Source organism: Cervus elaphus, chromosome 29, assembly GCF_910594005.1.
Source record: "Cervus elaphus chromosome 29, mCerEla1.1, whole genome shotgun sequence".
Classification (NCBI taxonomy): domain Eukaryota; kingdom Metazoa; phylum Chordata; class Mammalia; order Artiodactyla; family Cervidae; genus Cervus; species Cervus elaphus.
Window position 1 is genome coordinate 39,789,121 of NC_057843.1, and position 27,676 is coordinate 39,816,796.

Sequence of the window (27,676 nt, forward strand, 5' to 3'; positions counted from 1 at the left end):
GTGAACAATCTCTTCATAGGAATTGGATTCTGTGGAAAAAAAGGAATTTTTGTGTCAGTGAGGGGAGGAAAAGAGAGGCCAATTAAAAAGCAAAGCTAGTTGTGCTTTGGCTGTAGACAGATGTGAAAGCATGCATGTTCCTAAGGAATGAGGGCAAGAACCTCTGTCATTAGAAGACCTTTCTTAATATAGTTTTGTAGACTAGTGGAAAGAATTCTATATGTAAATGTTGGAAATAGGGATTTGAGTACAGGCTGCTTGGCACTTTGGTATGTATGACTGAACGTCATTGAACCTCAGTTTCTTCATCTGCAAAATGGAAATTAATAATAATTGTTGTTGTTGTTCAGTCCCCAGTCATGTCTGACTCTTTGCAGTCCCATGGACTGCGGCACGCCAGGCCTCCCTGTCCCTTACCGTCTCCCGGAGTTTGCCCAAGTTCACGTTCATTGCATCAGTGATGCCATCCAGCAGTCTCATCCTCTGACGCCTTCTTCTCCTCCTGCCCTTGATCTTTCCCAGCATCAGGGACTTTTCCAATCAGTCATCTCTTCACATCAGATGGCCAAAATACTGGAGCTTCAGCTTCAGCATCAGTCCTTCCAGTGAATATTCAGGGTTGATCCCCCTTAAGATTGACTGGTTTGATCTCCTGTGTCCAAGGGACTTTCAAGAGTCTTCTCCAGCACCACAGTTTGAAGGCATCAATTCTTTGGCATTCAGCCTTCTTTATAGTCCAGCTGTCACAACCATACATGACCACTGGAAAGACCATAGCCTTGACTATACGGACCTTTGTCGGCAGAATAATGTCTCTGTTTTTCAGCACACTGTCTAGGTTTGTCATAACTTTCCTGCCAAGAAGCAATTGTCTTCTGATTTCATGGCTGCAGTCACCATCCGTCACTGTCTGCAGTGATTTTGGAGCCCAAGAAGAGGAATGTGAAAGTTGCTCAGTTGTGTCCGACTCTGCAACCCCATGGACTATACAGTCCTTGGAATTCTCCAGGACAGAATACTGGAGTGGGTGGCCTTTCCCTTTTCCTGAGGATCTTCCAAACCCAGGGATTGAACCCAGGTCTCCCACATTGCAGGCAGATTCTTTACCAGCTGAGCCACAAGGGAAGCCCAAGAATACTGTAGTGGGTAGCCTATCCCTTCCTCAGGGGATCTTCCCGACCCAGGAATCGAACCATGGTCTCCTGTATTGCAAGCGGATTCTTTACCAACTGAGCTATGAAGGAAGAAGGGGAGATCTGTCACTAATTCCACCTTTTCTCTTTCTATTTGCCATGCAGTAATGGGCCAGACGCCACAATCTTAGTGTTTTTATTTAGTCTTAAGCCAGCTCTTTCATTCTCTTCCTTCACCCTCATCAAGAGACTGTTTAGTTCCTCTTCTCTTTCTGCCATTAGAGTGGTAACATCTGGACATCTGAGGTTGTTGATGTTTCCCCTGCCTATCTTGATTCCAGCTTGTAACTCATCCAGCGTGGCATTTCTCATGATGTGCTCAGCATATAGATTAAACAAACAAGGTGACAGCAAACAGCCCTGTCAGACTCCTTTCTCATTCTTGAACCACTCAGTTCCATACGGGGTTCTAGCTGTTGCTTCTTGATCTGCATACAGGTTTCTCAGAAGACAGGTAAGATGGTCTGGTGTTCCCATCTCTCTAAGAGCTTTCCAGTTTGTCGTGACAGAGGTGCTGATGAACCTATTTGCAGGGCAGGAATAAAAACTCAGACATAGAGAACAGACTTACGGACACAGCAGGGGAAGGAGAAGGTGGACCAAGTTGAGAAAGTAGCTTTGAAATATATATATTACCATGTGTAAAACAGACAGCCAACGAGATGTTGCCGTGTAGCACAGGGAGCTCAACCTGGTACTCTGTGACAACTAGAGGGGTGGGATGCGGGGCGTGGAGATGGGAGGGAGATTCAAGAGGGAGGGAACATATGTACACCTGTGACTATTTCATGTGGATGTATGGCAGAAATGAACACAACACTGTAAATCAATTATCCTCCAATTGAAAATATTTTTTTTAATTAAAAAAAAACACAAAAGCACTTGATTCCTCTGCCTGCCCATTCTTCCTCCCTTCACCAGCCCCTCCATGGGCATTGATGCCCTGGGTGCTCCCCAACAAACTTCCTGGATACAGTTCTCTGTCTCAAGATATGTTTCCTTTTTCTATATAGCAAAGGGAAATATACTCAGTGTTTTTTAATAACCTACAAGGGAAAAGATTCTGAAAACGAATTGTATTTTATATAATCATTGAGCTATACACCTGAAACTAGCATGATATTGTAAATCAACTATACTTCAATTTTAAAAAATTAAAAAATAAGGCTGTTTTGGAGAAGAATGAAGCTGGGAAATTGGGCAAGTTTGGCTTTCATTTCTTTACACCTCTGGGCCAGTGGTTTTCAACTGTGATTGATGTTAATGGTTTACAGTTCCTTTCCTGACCATAAATTCCCTGAGGTCATTACAGAGATAAGCATCTAGGACTGGTAAATTGCTCTGAGGCAGCTGAAGGTGGCAGGGGTCTTTAGTGAGAAGATGATCAGATGTCTGTGCGTTTGGCTTTTGGAAAAAATTAAGGAATCTTGGCACTGAGGTATTTAATGTTCACTATACTGCTGCAGCAAGTCCCTAATGTAAATATATTTTCCGCTGAAGATAGAATCATAAATAATCACATTCAGTAATTATTAAGTATAGTAATTCATGTAAAGTTTGTTAATATTAATTCTTCTGATGAACATTTATTGAACTTGTGAAATGTTCATTTATATGCAAGATCTCGTTTGGCAATTATATTGTTTGTTATTTACTGATAAGGAAACAGGCTTATTTAATTTGCTTTATGCAAGAAGCTCACTAATTTGTTTTTTCCAAGATAGAGCTTCAGATGCCCATTTTTGTTTTTGTTGCTGTCTTGCAGTCAGGTGGTCATGTTGTCATTCTCCAAATAAAGGGAGAGTGGACGCATTCCTCTAGGATCAGTTTAACAGAAAGGACCAGCTATAGATAAAAGAAGTATCATAAAGGTGCCATACATATTTGTAACAAGAATATATCAGTTCTATATAGTTAAGTCTAAATTACCTACAATAGGAGAACTCAGTGAAGAAATTCATGAGCTAAGAGAATTGTATTTGCTTCTTTCAACATTGCATTTTCAGCACCTGGGAGAGCAGTGAGCATCATTTGTGAAATGAATAAAGGACCCTCAGGCTTCTGTTTCAGCCAACAGCTTAAACCTCTTCTCTTCCCTGCTTCTCCCACATTTCCTACTAAAACTGCTGCAATGAACACAAATACTCCCATTTGAATTTATTTTTTCCTACTCTCCTTTCCCAATTATAGATGTAGAGCTAATGATGAGACAAATATAGAGCTACCAACAAGGATTGAAGAGTTGTAATAACTATCATTAATCAGCAGGGTTGATGCTACAAGTCAAGATAGAAACATATCCAGTGTGACATCAAGAAGTCCATTACTAATCTGAAAAGATGGCACTCAACATTATTTTCTTCTGATCTGTTCATGTTTATATCATTTGATTTACTTCATACCTCAAGTCACCTAAGAATTTCCTGGGACTATTTTTCCAAAGGGAATGTCATGATTCCTGCAGAAAATGTTAGCCTTTTGTCCTGGCTATGAGCTCAACATTTAGGTTTGTTCATGCAAATCAAATGATTTTGTACTCTCTATAGTTATAAGCATAATGATGACTCTAAATGCCTATATAGCTGAGATTTTACATCTTGCTTATGCATTTTTTTGCCTGGTTCAAACATACTTGTCCAAATGGTTCATTTAGTCTGTTGAAAATCCTTCTATCTGTTACTATTAGTTGAATATGATGGTAAATATATATACCCTTCTTTGCCTTCCATTGAACTCCTTCAGTGTCTGTATGTGTGAGATTATTGACAGAATTAGATATTATTTTACAGTAGAGTTACAGCTGTCCAAGTTCTAAATAACAGCTATGACTAACCCCATGGGGGAAGATTCCTAATAATTTTCCAAGTTTCTTTGTTAGTGACAGGTTTCATGCATAACGCTCAGCTATTAAAGCATTAGAGTTTCTTTGATTTCTTAATCATTAACAACTTTAGCTTTGATTGCCCATGGAGTTGCAAGCTGTTAAAATTATCATTTGCCTCTTACTAATTTTGAAACCAAGAGCTGTTTGTTCATTTGATGTAGCACAGGTCTTTATTAGAGCACACACAACTCAAGAGCACTAAGAATCTACTATAAGAAAGCCTATTATAAAACAATAAATTTGTAAAAATAAATGTGAGTAAAAGGAGAGAATTCTTAAACACTAAAGAGTTCTGTTTTTTGAAAGATTCAACAAATTTTTTTTCAGTAGAAAACATTTTTTTGGTAATTTTAGTAGTTAAATAGTGATTATTTTACTTAGAAAAGATAGGGACATGGCTGGTTCTTGTTGATGTTTGAAAGAAAACAACAAAATTCTCTAAAGCAATTGTCCTTAATTAAAAAATAAATTAAAAAAAAAAAGATAGGAAATCTGAAAGTTGTGTTTCAATGCTAAAAGGTCACTTGAAATTCAACCAGGGCCAAGGTAATGTTGGATTATCATGTAAGTCAATGGAATATTAAAACATCCTGGAAAATTCTATGCATACACAGCCTTTTCAAAGCTATGCCTCTACAATACTTTACCTATAGTAAAGTAGATATTTGTTAACTAGGTTTGCTATTTGTTAAGATCAATTGATGGTCTAATAGGTGAAAGGTGTTACCTTGAGCATTCCTTCATACATTCATTTAATCATCCACCATCTGTTCAGAGATAGTTATTTACATTCCAAATATAGTTTATTGAAAAAAATTGAGAAATGACTTATGAAAATGATTTTTCTGTAATGTTATGGTTCTGTTTCTACAACATTTGACTGAATGAATTTATTATTGCCAAGATGCTCCTATAGACTAGTTCTGTGAAGACTACTTAAGAAATATATGAGAAGCTAGTTAAAATAATAAATTCCTAATCCCCATTCTCAAAGATTTTGTTAGATAGATCTAGGGTAAGCCTAGCATTTGAATTTTTTTGAAACCTGCTCAGATACTGATACATAAATAGCTTTCAAAACCTAATATAATATCATCTATAACTGTTTCTTCCAAGAAGGGTCAGTTATCACATGTATTTGTTTATCTTATGTTTAATGTGGCTATTCAACTTCCTATTAAACTCCCTCCTTCTCTGGGAAGCCCCAGTGCTCTGAAGTAATGGCAGGGATAGGATGTTATCCTTAGATAGGACGTCAGGAAAATGAACATCTAGCTTTCCTCAGTTCAATATTTCTAATTTCTTGGGGTTTCTTTCTAAGTATCAATTTAGTACCAGGCAATACCTGGCATTTGGAAATGCCACTACTAGGAAAAGTCAGCACTGCCTGGAAGCTCTCTCATATTTATAGGCCCACACTCATACTGTTCTTGAATATGAGCCATATACCTGCCCTTCCGATGTCATTCTTTTTTAACATTTATCTGTTTGGCTGCATCAGGTCTTGGTTGTAGTACGTGAGATCTTTTGTTGTGGTACATGGACTCGGGCTGTGGCCCACAGGCTCAGTGGTTGCAGTGAGCAGGCTCCAGAGGGCACAGGCTTCGGTCGCTGTGGGCTGTGGGCTCTGAAGTGCTTTGACGCATGCAGCATCTCTAGCTGTGATGTGTAGACTTTGTTGCTCCGTGGCATGTGGAATCTTAAGTTTCCCGACCAGTGATCGAACCCATGTCCTCTGCATTGCAAGGTGGGTTCTTAACCACTAGACCACCACAGAAATCTCTTTTGTCATTCTCTCTGTCACAAAGCCTTCCCAAACTTGTCTTCACATCTTTTTCTAAAGAGACACAACATAAACTTCTGGCATGTAGAGGTCCTATTACTGAGGCAAAGGGCTTCTCTTGTGGCTCAGATGGTGGAGAGTCTGCCTGCAATGTAGGAGACTTGGGTTTGATCCCTGAGTCAGGAAGATCTCCTGGAGAGGGAAATGGCAACCCTCTGCAGTATTCTTGCCTAGTAAATCCCATGGATGGAGGAGCCTGGAGGGCTACAGTTCATGGGTCATAAAGAATCGGACACGACTGAGTGACTAGCTTTATTATTACCCAGGCAAGCAAACACTGAAACACTTGGTGCATTTTCACCCAATCCATTCAATCCACCATTCACTTTGCAACCCTTACTCTATGGTTAAAATTAAACCTCCTATTGCCCAGTTTTGAATGTATTTTCTTTTTTTTTTTCTTCACCTCTTCTTTATAAGATTTGTTCTTAAGTACTGACCTGCAGAATTTCTCCAGAATTAACTTATTTCCTTTTTGTCTACAAACTAATCTTAATGAATTTTTGAATCTCCTGTATAATAGAATATACCTCTAATCAGTGCTTGCCACTCAATATCATTATTATTAAGCATAATCATTCATTAATTATAATGTATTGTGACTTTGCTTATTAAAAATACATCTTTCTCGTTTGGAACTTCTGCTGTCTACATCTTTCTGAGGAAGTAGATCATTTTCCTTGCAGACTATAGGCTTGCTAAGCACCATGTACAAGTAGAAGGTGACACAGCATCTGTACAATGTCTATATGTCAGTCTAAGGTGAATACATGTCATATCCTTTTATGGTCCTTGATATTTGTGCCTATTAAACATCTGTAGCATACTAGACGCTGTGCAGGACACAGCAAACTGATAAAGCATAGCTGGACAAAGTCTAGTAATTACTCTCTCATCCTATATTGAAAATTAATATAATTGAAGACTATAGGAAATATTTCCATTTTGCTCTTCTCCAGAGTAAGTAATCAAGTCCCTTTAACCACTTTTGTTTATTAACTCCATGATCCCCAAACTCTATTACATAAATGAAGAAACATGGTTAAACAATTTTAGCTTCTTTTATTAGTGATATAAAATTTCATAGTTGACAAAGGGAGGCTAAAATCAAATGAAACCTGGAATGGATCAATGAGGATAAAAGCTTCTCTAACTGTATTCCCTAATGATAAAATCATTAAAGTCTTCTAGAACAGAATGGTTAGCAACTGCTCCCCCACAAAAATACTCAAAGTTCTTGCCTCACAAAGGATTTTTTTTTTGCCTCTCTAAGATGATTCTTTAAGGAGGAAAAAAATCATAAAAACATTCATTTTTTAAAAAAATAAATGGCACTTCTAGCACACTACCGTATTAAACCGTGTGTTATCTCTTGATGTGGCCCCAATTGAAAAGTACTTTCAGATGTTTTTTTCCATTATATAAAAGAATAGGCTTGAGTTCTTTTATATCATTAGAAAATAACAACCAACATTTTGGTGTACAGGGTCATCACTAAAATGATAACAAGAATGAAGTGTGTTGTATCCTTTGTTCACCCTGTTCATCTTCTGACTTTATTTTTGCTTTTCATGTAGTTCTTTGTGAGATTCCTGTCACATAAGAAATACAAGTAAATGTCATTATGAGTGACTCTGCAGTTTTCATGGAAGTTTCATTTATCTAAGTCATAATAGCATTCAAGGTTGAATTACTTCCTAAGGCAACCTCAACATTAGTTTGTGTGATGTTTCACCAGATCCATTCATTTCCTATCTGTTGTCAGACTATAGGCATCTTTGTGTATATCTTGTTTGTGTACTGGGGACATTGCTACTCACAATAACTTCATATTAGCACACTATTAACAGTTAACTTATGGTATCAATGAAAGAGTCAAGTATCTGGATGGTAAGACTATTATATTATAAATATATTTAGAAATGGGGAGAAATGGAAGGACAAACAGCATAAAGTACATAAGTGTAGATAATAAACTTATAGATTTGAACATTTTCTTACATTTATCTGTTTTTTTTAATTTCTAAAATGAATAAAAATATTTGTGATCTTAGAAACAGAGGAAATTATAGTTGCTACTTATTTCTTATTTTATATTTGCTTATCTTAGGAGACTTACCTATGCATTTTTCCTATGGTATTTCTCTCCCAAGCATCTTTCTTTCTTGCCTATACTGTTGAAGCATATTTTTTCTATTTTAACAGTATAGAAAGTTCTTGAGTTTATATGACTAGGACCTAAAGATAAATGCATAACTATAGGTGACTTTTATTCTTTTTACTTTTTTAAATTTGATGACTCGGTTTATAGATAGATTTTTGCATGCATTTTGCTACAGGTTGATGCTTATGGTCTTTATATTTGCAGATGTGGACAGAAGTCAAGGGAGATGAATGTGTTGAGATGCATGGGAGGATTTAGGTGATATGGAAAACAGTATGGTTGAGTTTTAGGCTGAACCACATTTTGGAGATATTAACTAAATAAAAGCCATTTAAAACATTGCTCAGGCCCAAACTCCTAGATTTTAATTCAGATTCACATCCCAATGTATTTAAAATGTTTCTCCCTTGATCCATTGGCCATTAAGAATTATGTTCAAATAGTGTATTAAAAGTAGAATCATGGACTTCCTTGCCACTGCTGTCCACAGAAATACCTCATAACTCTCATTCTTGGCTAAATTACTGAATTTTCAAAAATGGGTGCCTTTCCTAAGTGCTTCTCCTTCATTTTTCTTTTTACAATTTAAAAAATTTCCTCATCCTACTTTATGCGACTATCAAGGAAGAAAATCTTTTACAACTATCATGAGACAGTTAAAGAAGACAAAACAAAATTGAATGCCTTGGGAGTTTTGTGTAGTACAAAAAAGCAAGGAATAATTTGATTTATTTGTTTTTTCCCATCTAATATTTTTAGGTACAAGCCTATGCAGAAAGTGGATGGGGTTGCAGATGGTTTCACAGGAAGTGGTCAACAGACAGGCACATCTGTTGAGCAAACTGTAATTGCCCAAAGTCAACATCATCAACAGTTTTTAGGTATGTTAAGGTGTAATGCATATTAGTTGTTATTAGAATTTTGAAAACAAGAGAACTACAGTAGTGTTTTATCCAAGTACAATGTCTATTACAGATATTAATTACATAGATTTCTTTGTGTGCTGAAACTATGCACATTATGTGATAGTTCTAGTTCATTTCTACTTTTTTTTGTGTCCTCTAGACTTATTTTTAAAAATCTCAAGCTATGTAAAACTTTTAAATTCGTATGAATTAAAGGCTCATTTCTTTGGAATTGCTTCCCAGAATTTGTATTAATTGGGCATTTGTGGTCAAAATTGTGTTGTGGTTTCAACAGTATTAGTAACTTCAAGTGCCAAAAGCAATTCTCATTTCCTATGTAGAAAGTTGCATGTGCATACAATCTCAGATTAGAAAAAATTATTATAAACTTTTAAGTAATTTATTCTTTTAAATTGATCATAGTATTTCCTATTTTTGTAGTTTTGTAAATGGTATACATGTTTCTTGTTACTTAAGAGTTAAGGAAGTAGAACTTGAACATTTTGCATATTCCTATAAAAGCTAAAAGTGCAAAATGGCATTTTGCACTTTAAATGACAGCTTTTCTAGAGATGAGCATGCATAGTTTTGGTACAACAGATCAAAATTAGTAGAATGTATCAGAGTGTGTGTATGTGTCTGTGTGTGTGTATATGTGTCTATGTGCACTTTCTGACAAAGACAACTAAAATGTACTCTCAGGACAGAATAGCTACTGAAGTATGAAAACATTATGGCAGCATTCCCAAACTAGAGTCTTCAAGTATATTCTTATAGATCCATGAGCTCTCGACAAGAATTTTTATGTTTCTTATTTTATGTTCTTATTTCAATTATAATCTTTAAAAAAAAAAAAGCATATTTTGGATTACCTAGAAGATTAGAACGAATACTGTTCTGGAAATTTATAGTTTCCACATTTGTATTTGAATTTATGATAAGGCTGGCACCAAAGTGTATTGCATTAATTGTCCAGAGCTAATAAGAAAAGAACAGAGACTTACTATGTAAATTACGGCTTCATCCCAAGGGAAGGCTAAATGATGTCCCACTGCTCTGTGTGGAGGAAAGTTTCACAGCTCATTTGAATACAGAAGCATAATGGGAGAACCAGCCACCATGAAGTATGTGTTGGTTGTCAAACTCAAAAGTTCCTGCACTGCAGCAGTCAGTACCAAATTCAAGTCGTGAAAGATGTGGTTACAGGACAGCAGCATCATCTATCATATAAATTAACATTGTTAAGTTTAATGTTATTTTTTTAGGTTTCTTTATACTTACTTTGCAGGTCTTTTGGTTTATGATTATATGAGTTGTATAAGCATAATGAGTTTAAAGCTAATGTATTTTATATACCTAAGTAACAAAATGATGAAAATAACTAAAATTGATAGTGGCCAGCTCAAGGTATTTTTCTTATCATAGGGGTCCTGTTTTGAGAGTCACTGTGATATGTTATTTCCAGTATAATCATAGTGAAAATTTAGTTTCTCCAAAATTTTAAAAGTATTCCCTCTATTCTTTTGTGCTGCTGCTGCTGTAAGTTTTGTTTATAAAATACTAGTATGAAAAGTCCTTGCTTTTTGGACCTCTGACCTATAATTTTTTTTCCTTTTTAGTCTGCTTAAATTTTCCTTCATTAGTCTTTAATTGGCACCATCCACAGTAACTTTTTTCCATTGTGTTGTCATGGTAACAGATGCATCTCGCGCACTTCCAGAGTTTGGAGAAGTTGAAATCTCTTCTCTGCCAGATGGTACTACCTTTGAGGATATCAAGTCACTGCAGAGTCTTTATCGAGAGCACTGTGAGGTAGGTCTTTTCAAAACATAGTATGGACACAAGCTAAGTTTTTCCAGACAACTGGCTAAAACAAATACTTCAACGTATTCCTAGAGGACAAATGAAGTTAGTTCATATTTCTTTGAACACTGATAAGCTGTTTTTTTCTTCTTGTCTCAAACTGGAGAAGTGAAGAATGCAGGAAGGGGAGAATAAATTTTACTTTCCATCCTCTTAGCCTAGTCTGATAGGAATCCTTTGTTGAAGCAGTTCCACTTCTAGGTACTCATCCTAGAAAAATGCTTACATGTGGTTGAACAGATAAGTGTATAGGGAACTTGTTGCATTATGTTTTTTAATTAAAAAGATTGATTATAACTTCAGTATCTAACAGGAAACTGAATAAATAAAATATGGTATAATCTGTAGAGTGGAATGCTATGCAACCATTAAAAGGAATAGGCAAGTCTAAATGTATGTTTGTGGAACAAGCTCCACGATTTATTAAGAGAAAAAGCAAGATGTAAAACAGTGAGTATAGCATACTGTTGTTTTCATGAAAAAGAACACGCTGTATACATCTCTCCAGAAGAAAGAACAAAATATTAATGCTGGTTGCCTTTGGGATCAAAACTGAGTTTAAGGAGTCAGGGGAAAGAGACTTAATTGCTATACACCTTTTTAATCTTCTGAAGTTTATACTCTAAGTATGTATTTTTATCAAAAACTATTTTCTAGAAATGTTTAGGCATTCCTTCCAGGGATCATTGAGGCTCTAGTTTTGCTTGTTTCATTTTTGCCCCTTGACTCTTCTCATGGTGTTTTCCATCCCTCCTCCTACTTCTTTTCTGATTATCCCAGATCAGAATTGGATACATTGTCTCCAGGAAGTAAATTCTCTCCAGGTCCACATATACTGGCCACTTACCTGGCAGAAAGGAGATAGCAGATTGCAATAGGAGTTTTCTAAAGTATCCCTTCTTTTCAAAGAGGAACTGCTTAGAATTTAGGTAGCTTTATTCCAGGGCTATTTATGATCTACTTAGAAGTAAAAGATAATCCTTGGGCAGTCCTCCTGACTGCTGACGATGCAGTATGTAGTGAGAAGTCTCAGCTCATAGCATTCACAGGTTTTTTTTTCCCCACTCCAGAAATAAGAACTGCTTGAGTGAATCTGAGTGCTTGTCAAGGGTGCTAGGTTATTAACAACCAAGGGCAAGTTGTCTCCTTATTAACAAACCATGTCCCATAAGTATTTTTTAACATGTCCTGCCAGTTTGTTCCCAACGTTTCTTGTTATGATGAAAAACACTGTCCATTTCTCTTCCACTGCTGTACTTCTCCTAGTATTAGAGAATTTCTGAATGATCCTTACTTATAAAGGAAAAAAAAAACTTCTTTCTTGCTTTCTACGTGAATATCATGTCTATTCAAAGGTTTACGTACAGATGCTCTAATCATTTTCTCATTGCTCTGTGTTCAGGTGAAACTCGCTTCAAGCAACCCAGCCTATACAAATATAATTTAGATTTTTTTAAAGTTTATCGTATTATTCAAAATATAACTTGGGGGATGATTATTTACAACTCTAAAAAATATACACTAAAATTAATCTAAATGAAAAACTCCCCCAATAAGATGAGAATATTATTTGGATTATAAAATTTTCATTAATTGTCATGAATATTCTATATGAGGGCTTCCCAGGTGGCACTAGTGGTAAAGAGCCTGCCTGGGTGGGGAAGATCCCCTGGAATAGGCCTTAGCAACGCATTCCAATATTCTTGCCTGGATAATCCCATGGCCAGAGGAACCTGGCAAGCTACAGTCCATAGGGCCACAGAGAATTGGATGCAACTTAGCACGCGTGCGCTCTATATGAAGAGAAATGAACATTTAGAGTAATTAATCTGCATGGGAAATGGCAGTTCATAGAATGATCCTCATTTGTTTCAGAGTTACCAGTATTCATGGCCATTTTCATGGAGCATAAAGTCATTTATGAAAAGGAAGTCCCTAATTATTGTTTCCTGTTACACTTCTAAACTTTTGATGGACAGGTGCCTGAGTCTCAGATCCAATCCTGTAAATGGTCGTTTGCCTTAGGCTAGTGGCATCAGGATTATTTTAAACTATATTTGCCATAGATTTGAGTCTGAACAAATTTAAAAGTGGGTGGACAAATGACAAAACATTTTATTCATTTGTTAATGAGGCTGATACAAATGTCCTTTTCGACATAATTATTTGAGGTTATTTTATTTGAAGGGATTCTTAATTTAAGGTGCACTGAATTTGTTACTTGCCTTATTTTATTTCATATTTCCTATTTATGTTTTTAAGAAAGAGTAACATACCTATTTTGACTGTTATTTGGAATTCTCATAGTTGGTTTATCAAAGATACTTTGAAAGGATCACTAGTTATGTAGGGAACAAATATAATTTTCAACACAAGTTGATATAACAGTAATTTTTCCTTTCAACATATGCATAGTGTTCGTACAACAGTCTCATAGCTAGAGACATATAAGGTATTAGATGAGATATTACTAGTTGCTCCATTAATAGACGTCTTGTCAGAAGAAGTCTAAGTTAGAATCTTTCAAGAAAGCAGCTATAATAATTTGCCTCCTGGGAAGGTTTTGGGATTTGCTGGGAGCAGCCACATCTGGATGCCCTTTACTTTTAGGGCTTGCTTTTGCATTTTTATTGTTACTGATATTAAAGGGTGAGGAGTGTGATATTAATTTGTCCCCTTCCCTTCATTTTCATTGTCCAACTACTTGCAACATTTCCTACTAGTTCCCAGAACATGCTCCCAAACAGATTTTACTTAATATTCGAATTGGTCTCAAAGTGCCTCTGTATAGAGCATCAGTTATTCTCTGTTCCATGCACAAGGCCAGGTCCACACAGGTAGCACATACTCCAGCATTAGAAAGTCATGGTTTCTTCTTTCTTCCTTAAATGTTCAGATTGATTCTCTCAGTTGCTTCTTATTGTCTCTTAGCTTCTGTGAACTTTGCAGATCTTGAACGCGTTGTTTTACGTGTTTTTCTCAATGCTGATGACATCAAACACATTATACTGAGGACTTGTCTTTTTATACTCAAAATAATCACAGAATCACGTGATCGTTGCACAAATAAGTTATTTAGTTTTATGACTGCTTTTATCTGAAGGCAAATTTGCAGACTAAGTGCAATGACAGGGTGAAATTAAATATGATCATCAAAAGCTAATGAAAGTGGCAAATTTTAGCATCATCGAAAAAAATATCCTGATGCAGCTGGAGATCTAGGAGATAAAATTAAGGAGAAGGAGAGGTGAGGCCCATGCCCTCAAGGTTAGGAAAGGAGAAATAGTCTTACAGCTTCTCTCTAAAGGGAGTGTGTGCAGAGGGGATTGAATGGAAGGCACTGTGTGACCACAGGAAGGCTTTTTTTCTGCCAAGACAGGCACTACCCTTGGAAAGTCAGCCTAATTCTAGTTTCTACCCCCAGCCTCTGCTTGGCTAGGAATGCTTCAGAAGCCATGGTCGGCAGCCCTAGACCAAGCTAACTTAGCCCTAACTCCATCTGCCACGCACAGGCACCTCCACACCTTTATCTTTTGCCCTCTTTTATGACCAGTGGACACAGTCCAGTGAAGGCTGATGTGAATCAAATCTATGTTCTGTGTCCTTATGAATCTGAGAATAATAAGAGTGGAGACAACCAGGGAAGCAGTGGGTTAATGGGTGAAAGAAAAGTTAGGGAAGCAAGCATGAAAATGGAGAGAAAAGAGGTAAAAATAAGGGTGGGGTGTGAGGGCATTCTGAGAGGAATACAAGTTAACCCTTCTTAATCATTTATTTATGAGATATTTTCTTCTTCGTCTCTAGCTAATCTCTTTTGTGTTCCCATTTCCATTGGCAAAACTTAGTCCAGTTTCACTATGTCAGTTTATGAGCCCAAAAGTATCTTTACCTTTTAAGTCTTGTTACAGTATGTACTCCTCACACATCCCCATAAGTAATTTTGTAAGGTAATATCAATAACCATTTTGTTTTGTAGGCAATATTGGATGTTGTTGTGAATCTTCAGTTTAGCCTGATAGAAAAATTGTGGCAAACATTCTGGCGCTATTCTCCCTCAACTCCAGCTGACGGCACTACCATTACTGAGTCAAGGTCAGAATCAATATGCTTTTCCAATTCATTTTCATGGCTGAGTAGATGTCACAGCTAATAAATTAGAGATATGTATACCAGTTGTGAACCTTACCTGATAACCTTAATTGAATAGATTGAAATAAACCACAAAGTACTCTCTTGAGATTTCAGCCTGTGTATTATAGCTCCCATTTTTATTGATTTGGGGGACTGCGGTAGAACTATTTCATCCTCATGGGTTTAGTATCATATCTGCCTTTCATACCGTCAGAAAGTCTTAACGTGCATAGGCAGCTCCGGGGGAGTATTTTATATATCCAGCCGTATGGCACCAGGGCAGTGGTGGTATAGTTCTAACCTCAGTAATATTTGATAAACTAAAACTATTTTTAAAGTCCATTTTCTTTTTTATCCTCATTTGCCATCTATTCATTTGCTACATTTATTCACACCAGCAATCTGAGTGAAATAGAAAGTCGACTTCCGAAAGCAAAGCTGATAACTCTGTGCAAACATGAGTCTATCCTGAAATGGATGTGTAACTGTGACCATGGGATGTACCAGGCTTTGGTGGAGATTCTCATCCCCGACGTCCTTAGACCTATTCCTAGTAAGTTAAATGCAGACAAGTACGGATGCTTTTGTTCTCCTACATTCCACCCAGGAAGTTTCGGGTAGTGACGTTGCAAACTAGAGTGATTCTAATCTCATTTAAATTTGCCACATAGAAAACACGCAACAGAGTATTGCATGAAAGCAGCCTAGAGCAAAACTGTAGTTAAAAAGGAAAAATTCTCTGTTTTTCAGTCTTTCATTTTCTTTTTGACGAAAAGACAGCCTAAAGATGTGACAGCCCTGATGACTAACTGCAAGAACACTCCCAGGCCAGTCAACCAGTGTGAAAATCATTCTACCCTAGGACACAGTGTCCTTCATAAAACTCCTAATTTTTGAAATCTGTGATTTCTAGACCAGCCTCTTTCACGGTTGCTTTTGATTTGAAATGAATTTATCTTGGTTTCTACTGAAGTTGAATTTCTTTATAAAAGCATTTACTTTGTCACTGACATCATGTTAAAAACTACAAATGCAGTTTCCATTAACAGTAATGGTTAACTGGCATTTTGAGAGAAAAATCTATGTAACTGCAAGAGCATTGTATTCCTGCCATGAAGCAAATAGGAATTACATAGATAAGTTAGATTACTTTTTTAAGTGATAGTGCTTTTTAATCTACCCTGTTGCAAACAAAGCTATTTTTTTTTTTTTTTTGCAAGTGTCAGTCTAAAAGCCACTATGGATACATATATTGGAGGCAGTTGAAACGATTTTAGGCCTACATCTTTATGAGCACATACTAGTAAACTTAACCTTTGGAGAAATGGAACAGAATTGCTACTCTACAGTGACATTAATAAGGCAAAACAATCTTTTAACTTGTAAAATTAGCAACTGTGTACTTCAAGTACACTGTTCACAGAAATTTGTATTAAAGTATTCCAGAAAATATTAATATAGGGATTTAGTAAGAAAAGGTGAAGATTTAACATTTGTATGTTTATACTTTCTTTTTAAAAATATGATAGAGTGGAAGATATGTATGTTTCCCACCACCTTTAATAGTATGCTTAGATGTACATTTATATATACTATTAATAAACACACACATAAACATACATAAATATGTACACAATTAGTTTTTAAAAAATTCAGCTGCCATAGTCTCACGTTATAAATTGCTAATATCTTCTCTACTACACCAAGTTTCCTGACTAAAGATTGATTAAAAGTGACATTGTCATGGAAAATTTCAACATGTAAACTCTCTACTGATTTATGTTCCAGAATCTGATTTTCCTTGTTTTTGTCTTACTCCCTGTGCTCTGAGTAATAATCTCTAGAGATGTTTAAGAAAAGTTGCATAGGGTAGCTCATTAGCCTATGACATCTTGCCACCAACATAAATTTCTCTCATGAGATATAAGAAAAAAATGTCAGTGAGCACCTCCTTTGAGGCAAATCAACAACATCAGTATTCATTAAACAATTCTAAAATCTGTTGCTTCTATATTAGCATCTTAAGACTTTAACTTGTAAACTCAGCAGTTACCTAACGTAAACCATATATCAAGTTTAGATGGTTTTAAGCCCCATAATTTTTAAGTACACAATACACATGACCTTTGTTTTTCACAAATTTTTGTTTGAAAAACATTTTATTCTGTCTCTGCATTCAGAGAACTCAAATTCAGGAATTTTTGTATAAGTACAGTTTTACAGTTTCTCTGAAATTATAAGATACATTAATGTGCCACCCTACCAAGTAAATTTGGAATTTTAATTCCTGTTCTATAATAAGATTTAACAAAAGTAAAGCTTAAAATATAGTTTAAATCACAATCTTCTGATTGTATGCATTTTTGTATTAATCATAAGCAGGCTGAGACAAGTTAGCTTTATAATAGCTTTAAATTTCTAACCATCCATTCATGAGAAAAAGTTGTCAGTCAGTCTGCACAATTTAATCTGACATGAATCCCTATAGAGAGAACAAACTTAATTTTATTTTTGAAAATTTTATTTTCCTGGCTACTAGTACTTTGCTCTACCATTTACTGTCCAGATGGGATTCCTTTTTTTAGCCAAAAAAAAAAAGTTTGCATATCACACTAATTTAAAGTCAGCTTGAAGCTACTATACTCTAAAATACATTTATCTGAAAATGGAAAAAATAAAGTGAAGTGTAAAAAAATTGTATAAGAACTCAACTGGTAGCACTTAAATGTACAATTTATGATTTCAGTTAAAGGTGACCCAAAATGTCATTTAATACAAAAAAGTAAAAACTAAAAATCATTTGAGATATAAAACCTACCTTTTTATTTTATAATCTCCCTAGCATTAAATTTGTGTAGATAAAAGAAGACCCATATTAAAATTTTTAAAGTAGCTTTACCCAGTTCTTGGTTTTTTCAGATTAAATAATTATTAATTAGAGAAAAATACATAATACAGATAGTCAAACTGAATCTTGAACAAAATTTTACTTTCAAAAAGGGTCTTTAATTTTTTTTCACTCTTTTTCATTTCCATTCATGCCTGCCCTCCATGGTTCTAGTACATAATACAACAGAAAAATATTTTTCTTTCTTTTTTCTTTTTGGCTAATGTGGGAAGCTTTGGAAATTTCAAAAACTTAGCTCTCAAGAAATTTCCAACTCAGGGTTTTCAATGGATGATTCTCATGTTTAAAATCTGCACTACTTGAGTATTTTTCCAAAAAAAAGATAGCCATTTAAATCTTTTTTTGTCATTTGACCACTTAAATAAATAACTTTTAAAAATTAGTAATTTTATTATTGGATCAGTATAATTTATATCTGATGCAAGCAATTTGAGTAAGTTAAATTATGTCTAACTCTGCTTTAACAAAAGTAATAAATATGCATGTCAGACTATTTTGAGCACAGAAGAAAACGAGGGAATTTGATCCCATCATTAACATTAATACTCTTGGGAGCCTTGGGTAAAAATGTGACTTCTTTGTCTCTTATCGTGGACTACCAACTGTACTATCTACCTGCGTTATAGGGAACCCACAAGGATTTGCTTTGTGTTGTGGGTGCTTCAGACATTTATTAAATGTCTTAAAACTACTCCCTACACTGTGTAGCTTTGGGCACAGATGAAGTGCAATGCTCTGACTGAACTACTTGTTGAACAAGAGAAGAATTCTGTTTCCTATCTCAGTAAGGGATCTCAGTAAGCAGATCCCTTCGTATAAAATAATCATAGTCATCCCTGATACTGGAAAATGCTTCCAATCGTTTTATGACCACCATAAAAGCTGCTCTCATGGGACCTATACTTACTCAGGTTTTAACAGAGATGCAAGGAATATGGAACAGACTATTTTAGGAATATCTTAAGAATATTGGTCTCTGTGACAGCAGTTTTATCACAGTAATCTTTTATCGCTACCTGCCAGTGAGATGGAGAATAGTTATCCAGAATATCAAGTCAGGCAATTTTAATTTTACCTTACTTTTCAACAACAGTGAGAGATAACTACTCTAATTGACATGTTCTAATGTAAAGAGATGCATAGAGAAAGAAAGCTTTGCATTATTTTCTTTCTAGCTAAAGAAATGAAAATAAGAGCTTGAAAAAAGTCACCAGATTTCTAAAGACAATACTTAGCCTTTGAGCAAAAAGCTGTTTTTGAAAAGAGTATTTTGTCTAAGATAGAAAATTCCATAAGTATATTCACAACTGGTATATGTTGCTATAAGCAAAAAATGCTTGAATGTTTTCATTTCCCAATGAAGTGTCACAAGTATCTGGGAACAAAATATCTTTAAGACAAAAAAAACCCACGATATAATATTTGGATTCTTTCAAAGCTAGGAATAATGTTAAATAAAGTCTTGTTAATGAGGATAAGTTCTGTGCTATTTCAGATGTTATGGTTGTATGTTTTCCCTTATTCTCGCATAAAGATTAATGTTCTTTGGTATTTGTTTCGTTCTGCTTCTGTTCTTTAACATTTAGGTGCCTTGACCCAAGCCATTCGAAATTTTGCAAAAAGCCTTGAAGGTTGGCTTTCCAATGCCATGAACAATATTCCACAAAGAATGATACAAACCAAGGTACACTTTCATGTCCTTGCCTTTTCTTTTGTGTTTAGGAAATAGTCATGAACTATGAATTTTAAATCTGTCCTATCAAATGATGTTATGTGAAATATAGCATTGATTTTTATATTTGTATTTTATAACCATGTGGCAAAGAACTTCACAAGATATGTTGTTTGATAATGCTCCTTTCAGAGAGACTAGAGAAGCATTGTAGGTGTGGTGTATTTATCAGCCCTTTTCTAAAGTGTATATTTCAGGTTGCTTAACTTCAAATATTGAAAAGAATAGCCTAGAATGTGCAAATAATTTCCATTTGAATGAGTTTTAGGTTTTCTTTAAGTCCCCTACTATACTCATATTCTGAAATGCTCATGTTAAATAATAACCATTTTGCTTTTCAGGATGTTTTGTTTTTAACACTGGAGAATGCTTTTGTGAATCAAGTAATCATTTCTTAATGAGAACCGTTATCTCATAGTTGAGTATATTTCAGGAAAATGGATTATAATATGGAGATATGAATTCTACTCTTCACTTTTTCCCCTAATAATCATGTTACTTTAATCTGTGAACACACTTGACAGATTGGACTGATTCTGTCTAAACTTTGATAACAAAAATCACATTTGTGGCCTTTTGTCAGGGACTGTATCTCCTGTCAGACTCCCAACAATATGCCTTGGCTTTCAGTTTGAAAATGTAGTTGAAGCTCTTGTAGCTGACAAGTCTGTGATAGCACAAGTAACTCTCAGTTCTTCCTGTTTTGGCTTAAGGTTTGCAATAACACATTCTATCTCTAAAACATACTGAAGGTCACATTTCAAGGACATGTCCACCTTAGATTGTTGCTTGATTGAGCTGTGCTGTCAATATGGTAGGGCTAACCACATGTGGCTATTTACATCTAAATTTAATTAAATTGCATTAAAATTTTAGTTCCTCAGTCACACTAGCTACATTTCAAGTGCATCTTAACCCACGTGACTAGTGGCTACCATATTAGGTAACACATATGTAGAGCATTTCCATCATTGCAGAAATGATTCCATCCGTGGCAGTGTTGTTCTAGAGTGCTACATTGAGGTAAGCAAATAAAGGAGGTGCTCTTTGATTAAGATGATCAGAGGAATGCTTTCCAACTTGCAAAGTCAGTCATAGTCATACGGTACTTTCAAACAACTAAAAGCATCTCCTACCCCAGTACCATCAAGTGGCTGTGATAGCAATCCAGCTGCACTATTGGCCATCTCATTGATCTCCAGAATTGATTTGGGTGGTTTCCCTTGGTGAAAGATGTCTTCTGTGACTCCTCTCTCAAGGATGTGCAGCCTTTTTTCAGCTGAGCATTCAGTCAACAAAGATGATCCAGCTGGACAGTAGAAACAGCATAATGAGGATGTGACTGGAAGATGTTATCAAAATGCCTGGATTCATGTCCCACCTCTGTACTTTAGTTTCTCTGTAATCTTGAGTAAGACAGTTAACCTCCCTAAGGTATAACATGTGTCTAATGGGATGTTTATGAGAATTGAACATGGTAATGTATGTTAGACATTTAACACAATGCCTGGCACGTAATATGTACTTGATTAGTACAAACCTCAGAGATGGGAAAATGTGAAATATTCTCTCTGAGGATATGTGGATGTCCCCAAGCTCCACATGGTCCTAAAACATCTCACTATCAAGACAGGGCATTGTTGTCTTGAGGAACATCTACTCCCACTCAGCCAAATGACTGTTCAATCAGTGGCTTGTTTATATACCCACAGTGATTTAATGTCATTCCATCTATCCCTGTAAATACATTAAAATCCTCATCAGATCTGCTATGGAAGTAACAAATTTTCATGAGATCATGACATTTAGATATTTATTTAGAGTTTTTTTGTCATTATCTTTGCTATCTTTCAACATAACCTGATTTGTTCAGGATTTTAGCAGGAAATAAATGGTGTATCCAAAGAGAAGAATAATTGAAGAAAGTTTAATAAGGGTCTGTTTCTAAATATGTAAACAGAGCTAAGAAAACCAAGACCTAGAATTAGTGGGGGAAGCCTGCCCATCCCTAGGTCTGAATGGGAGAGAAGTGAATATGGCATCAAGAGCTCTTCTCCTCCATGCAGGACTGTGGCCTTAGGAAGGAGAGAGCGGAGGTTGTAAGGGAATAAATACTTTGGCCACTTTCTTCTGTCCTTCAATCCCTTACCAGTGCCTCTTATTGACCAAATCCAACTGGAAGCCCAAGGACAAGGGAGGCAGTTAATGTAATTTTTTTAGTTCAGTCTTCCCGGGCACAGAGCAGAAGGGGGAAGGATAGAAAGTACATTTCAGAGGGCAAACGGGGATTTTTCTGGATAACCCTTTTACATACATCCAGATTCTGGAAACAAAAGGGTTCTTCTTGTTGCTTGTGTCTGAGAAGTTTATTAGCTATCTATTTGCTAATACAGGCTTTGAGTTCTCCTATTTCACCCCAAAATTGACCACCCTTATTTCACCTCTATAAAATGAAGATTAAAAGAGTGAATCTGAATGATAATGCTCTGAGAAGTATATTTTTTAATCCAGTTAAAAAGTGGGACTGGACAGTTTGGTTTTCCAAGTAAAAGGAAAATTTTTTTATTTGCTTAGTTTATAGTTGACTGTCACACTGAGGATACGAAATGAAAAGCAACATTTTCCCTAATTTCCTAGACTAAATCATTTCTTGCTGATGATGAGTAGCTACTTGCAAGACTGGTTTAATTAATGGTGCACTCAGATGTCTAAGAATGTGGGAGTTTTTGTTAGCCTTGACCTCAACCTGCTGAAAAGGAAAATAATACTTGGTTTAGAGGTTTAAATGCTATAATTTACAAGTAAACTGTCTCACCAAATGAATTTGAAATAAGTATCAGAGAAAAGCATTTAAAATTTGGCAAGGGAATAAAGATTTGAAGATTGCAGTGGTTTCTTTTATTGGGGGAGAAAAGAAATCCCAACTTAATTGGGTTTCTTTACAGGTTGCAGCTGTAAGTGCCTTTGCCCAGACTCTGCGAAGATACACGTCGCTCAATCACCTGGCCCAGGCAGCTCGTGCAGTGCTGCAGAACACGTCACAGATCAACCAGATGCTCAATGACCTCAACCGTGTCGACTTTGCCAATGTCCAGGTACTCTGTTTTCTTTCAAAACAGATCTTTGAATGAAAAGTATCCAATATTTTTCTTCTTAATCAGGATCATCTTATTTATTTTCAAAGTTACATCAATTCACATGCACATCTAGATTCACAATGTCCTGAAAGAGGAGAGTTTTACTCAGCTGTAACTTAACTGCTCCTCTGTTTTGTGGTTAAAGCCTGGGAAGATTTTTAGTGCTAGACTGCAACATATGTCACCAGGATTTGCTGAATGATTAATAGAGTAAGAACAGCCATGGTCATTGAAGATTGGTAGGCAAGAGTCAAAGCTATGGTAGTCATGTATGGATGTGAGAGTTGGACCATAAAGAAAGCTGAGCATCAAAGAATTGATACTTTTGAACTGTGGTGTTAGAGAAGACTCTTGAGAGTCCCTTGGACTTCAAGGATATCAAACTAGTTCATCCTAAAGGAAATCAGTCCTGAATGTTCATTGGAAGGAGTGATGCTGAAGCTGAAGCTCCAATACTTTGGCCACCTGATGCGAAGAATTGACTCACTGGAAAAGACCCTGATGCTGAGAAAGATGGAAGCAGGAGGAAAAGGGGACAACAGAGGATGAGATGGTTGGATGGCATCACCAACTCAATGGACATGAGTTTGAGCAAACTACAGGAGATAGTGGAGGATAGGGAAGGCTGGTGTGCTGCAATCCATGGGGTTGCAAAGAATCAGACATGACTTAGCAACTGAACAGCAACATACACTAAAATAGGTATTATCAAAAAGACGAATAACAGCAAATGTTAATAAGGATGTGGAGAAATGAGAACCATTTTACACTAGTGATTGGACTGTAAAGTGCTACAGCAACTTTTAAAGCAGTATGGCAGTTTCTTAAAAGGTTAGAGTTACCATATGACTTGGCAGTTTCACTCCTAGGTACATACCAAGCAAAATGAAAAACACACCCATCTAAAAACTTGTTCATGGTTATTCCAGCAGCATTATTCATATTAACCCCTTTAAAGTGGGAACCACCCAGATGTCCATTAACTGATGACTGTATAGACAAAAAATGGCATTTCACACAATTAAATGTTATCAGACAATAAAAAGTAATGAAGTTCTGTTCTGATACATGCTACAACACAGATGAACATTACACTAAGTGAAAGGAACCAGATACAAAGGGCCTTATGTTACAAGATTCCATTTATATTAAATGTGCAGAATAAGTAGATCTGTAGAGACACAGAGTAAATTAGTGGTTGCCTAGGCCCTGTAGATTAGGTGATTGGGAACTGATAGATAAGGAGTATGACATTTCTTCTTTAAGAATGAATACATTTTAAAATTAATCGGGATGGGGAATACGTGTAAATCTATGGCTGATTCATATCAATGTATGACAAAACCCATTGAAATGCTGTGAAGTAATTAGCCTCCAACTAATAAAAAAAAAATAAAATAAAATAAAATTAATTGTGGTGATAGATGGACTACTCAGTGAATATACTGAGAGAAGCCATTGAATTATATACTTTTATTGAATGAATTGTTTGCTATATGAATTACATCTCAATAAAACTTTTAAAAAACAATAGCAAAAAAAAAAAAACAATAGCATTGCTCAATAATAAACTAATTATTTCTCCATTTCCTACAAATTTTAATCTACAATTCTGGGCTTGTTTTATCATTTAAAATAAAAGTAATATTTGGGCTTGATTAATTTTAGAGCTAGGATTTAGTAGTTAAGTTCATTCTGACTTTAATGAATTCGATTTAGTCTTCTAATGTGCATAGTTTTCCTTAAATCTATATAAATACCTGTTTATATATATGTGTGTGTATATATACACACACATACATACATACACATGCAAATTCATAATCTCCATAAGAACAAACTCATGTTTACAAATCCATTAACTTTACATATTTCAGTGGAATTTACATTACCTGATTTTAGTGGGAATATTAAGAGCTCATACAGTATTGTCTTAAAATGTATACTATAATGTTAATTTCAAATCTTCATTCAGAAAAGATATGTTTAAAAGTACCTTAAGAAAAGTTGAAATGGTAAGAAAACTTCTAGTCTCAAAAAGTAATTTAAGTTTAATAGCAAAAAACATATTTAAGACTGATTCCTGATAAGATCTGAGAAAGATTTTAAATTTTATGTTAACATTATTTTCATTTGTATAGTAGTATGCCTGAATCATGTGAAGTATTTACAGAAATGAATTCTTCCTGGCTATAAATGCCATCCTTGGCAACATTATTATATATAAATGGTTAGTTATACATCTTTACTATGCTCATCCTCATCCTCTCTACTCACCAACTTTGAGGCTACCTTTTCCCCTTCTTTAAGTACCAAATTTTTATGGGTTTCCACAACAGTTATTAGTGCTGACCTGTGTGCTCAAGTATCTGTCCTCCAGGGCCTCCTTCCTTAGAGGACCATGAACACAGTGGTAGCCCTCCATTTCCCTCTACATTTTACTTCTCACCACTCTTCATTTTAATATGTAATCTTTCTCAGGTTAACATATTTGATTTTAACTCCCTTCTTTCTTTCTGTTCTGGCTTCCTGAGTCCCCAGGCTTTCTCAGTCTTCTAGCTCCCATTCCACCTTCATTACCATCTCCTGTTCATTTGAAAATTGTCCCTGTCTCTATGAGATTAACCTCAGTAAGACAGATACATGTAAGGATGATGCTCTTGTAATAAGGTAACTTTAATTTAAAACAATGAAACCACGTGTAAGGGTCAATATTTTAAGCTCTGAAAGAAAAGTGAAAGTGTTAGTCGCTCAGTTGTGTCTGACTCTTTGCGACCCCATGGACTGTAGCCTGCCAGGCTTCTCTGTCCATGGGATTTTCCAGGCAAGAGTCCATTTCCTTCTCCAGGGGAATCTTCACGGCCCAAGAATCGATCTCAGGTCTCCCACATTATGTAAGCAGACTTGTTACCATCTGAGCCACTGTCTAGCCACCAGGGAAGCCTCTGTCATCACGTCATCATTCTCTAATCAAGTCTTCCTCATGCATTCAGGATAAGCTTTCCTATTGCAGTATAAGTGGTTTTCTGTTTAATTGATAACATTATAGTAGTATTGCTTTCTAATTTTTTTGTGTGAAAATGGATAGTTTTTCAACTACAGTATGGGCTAAATATACTTGGGTTAGTTGACCTGATAACCTAACTTTTGCATGTACTTGTGTTTCTATATTTAAAAGAGAATCTGATTTTGAAGTTACTGACTCCTTATCATTTTGGAGATAATTTATTTCCAAGATAATAATATCTTTATTTTTTATCCTTACCTTTTTCCACTAAAGAATTAAAATATCCAAATTCCTTCACAAGGGAATATTTACAGGGTACTCAGTTGTTAGTATATTTTAAACCTTGAGAGTAGTAAAATGAAACATAGTTTGAAGAGCCAGAATAATGTCCTATGGCTTTATTTCTCTAAGCTTAGTCTTAGATTGTCATTTTCTCTTGGCAAATCTAACTGTAGGAAGTAGTGAGTTTGAATTTATGTTAAGAAATGAAATTAAATTCTTCCAAGGATATCAGTAAGTTCCTTCTGTTCCTTGCCAATACATAAAACACATCTCCCACAGTGGCTTCCTATAGAATTTCAGTTTTGCAAGATGAAAAAGAGCTAATGTACAGTATTGAGTATAAGTAGACACTCATATTGTTGTTATTGTTTTGTAGTTGCTAAATCATGTTCAACTCTTGTGACCCCTGAGAAACTGTGGGATTTCCCAGGCAAGAATACTGGAGTTGGTTGTCATTTCCAACTCCAGTTGGAAATTCCAGGGGATCTTCCTGACCCAAGGACTGGACCCGCATCTCTTGCATTGGAAGACAGATTCTTTACCCCTGAGCCATCAGGAAATCCCTAACACTCCTATACTGCATACTTAAAAATGGTTAAGATGATAAGTTTTATGTTTCTTATTTTATACCACAGACCAAAAAATGCTTAGATGTTTGTGGATTTAAAATACACACACACACACACACACACACACACACACACACATACACACACACACAAACAGCAACCCCTATCTTTTTCTTGAAGCCTAAATTCTTCCCTCCTCATCTGCATCCCAGGTGGTGCTAGTGGTAAAGAACCCATCTGCCAATGTAGGACACATAGAGATGTGAGTTTGATGCCTGGGTGGAAAGATTCCCTCCCCGTCCCCCCGCCGCCCGGAGAAGGGCATGGCTACCCACTCCAGAATTCTTGCCTAGAGAATCCTATGGACAGAGGAACCCAGGGTACAGGTCATAGGGTCACAAAGAGTCGGATACAACTGAAGTAACTTAGCGTGTACGCAACTTCTTCCCTGGGTGCTCTCCTCAACTGTTAAACTGATATAAAATTTCTGGGAATGATTTAACTGTATTTTGAAAGATCTTAACTATTCTTATGTAAATCTATCATATAGAAATAAGTACAAACTAAGCAAAGATGTAGTTACAAATATTGCTAATTCCAGCATTATTCCTAAGAGTAAAAAATTGGAATGACCATAAATGTGCAGCCATGTGGAATTGACTTTGTAAATAATGGTATATTCATGTATTGAGGCAAATTGAGTCATTGAACAATAAATGTAGCTCCTCATTTGCCTATATATAAAGTGAAACTAAGCAAAATGTCAAGTAAAATGTATAATATGATCCTTTTTTAAAATAATATATACATAAGTATACATGCATATGTATATATTACATGTGAACAGTTTGAAAATTAGCATGTTATAGTTCTCTCTTAATGTTGGCATTTTAGATACTCTTAATATTTTGTTTCTTTTTATTTGTACTTTCAAATTTAATAATCATATTTTAGTGTACTTAAAATACTTAAAGATGATACTTAGGAGGTAAAAATCTGAAAGGCTTTATTATTAATTAGATAAGAGAAGGAAGGTTAGTAGATGGCATCATCAGTTG

The 27,676-nt window shown here is 35.7% G+C and overlaps 1 protein-coding gene across 7 annotated transcripts in view; it reads left to right on the forward strand.

Moving 5' to 3' along the window:
* The window catches only part of RFX3 (regulatory factor X3), a 311,370-nt gene that overhangs the window by 241,303 nt on the left and 42,391 nt on the right, over nucleotides 1-27,676 (forward strand). For all 7 annotated transcript variants that reach the window (XM_043890994.1, XM_043890996.1, XM_043890995.1 and 4 more), the window contains 6 exons: nucleotides 8,844-8,965; nucleotides 10,689-10,801; nucleotides 14,829-14,944; nucleotides 15,382-15,536; nucleotides 19,478-19,575; nucleotides 22,569-22,718. In XM_043890994.1, the coding sequence (XP_043746929.1) occupies nucleotides 8,844-8,965; nucleotides 10,689-10,801; nucleotides 14,829-14,944; nucleotides 15,382-15,536; nucleotides 19,478-19,575; nucleotides 22,569-22,718 (754 nt within the window). The remainder of the gene's footprint in view (nucleotides 1-8,843; nucleotides 8,966-10,688; nucleotides 10,802-14,828; nucleotides 14,945-15,381; nucleotides 15,537-19,477; nucleotides 19,576-22,568; nucleotides 22,719-27,676) is intronic.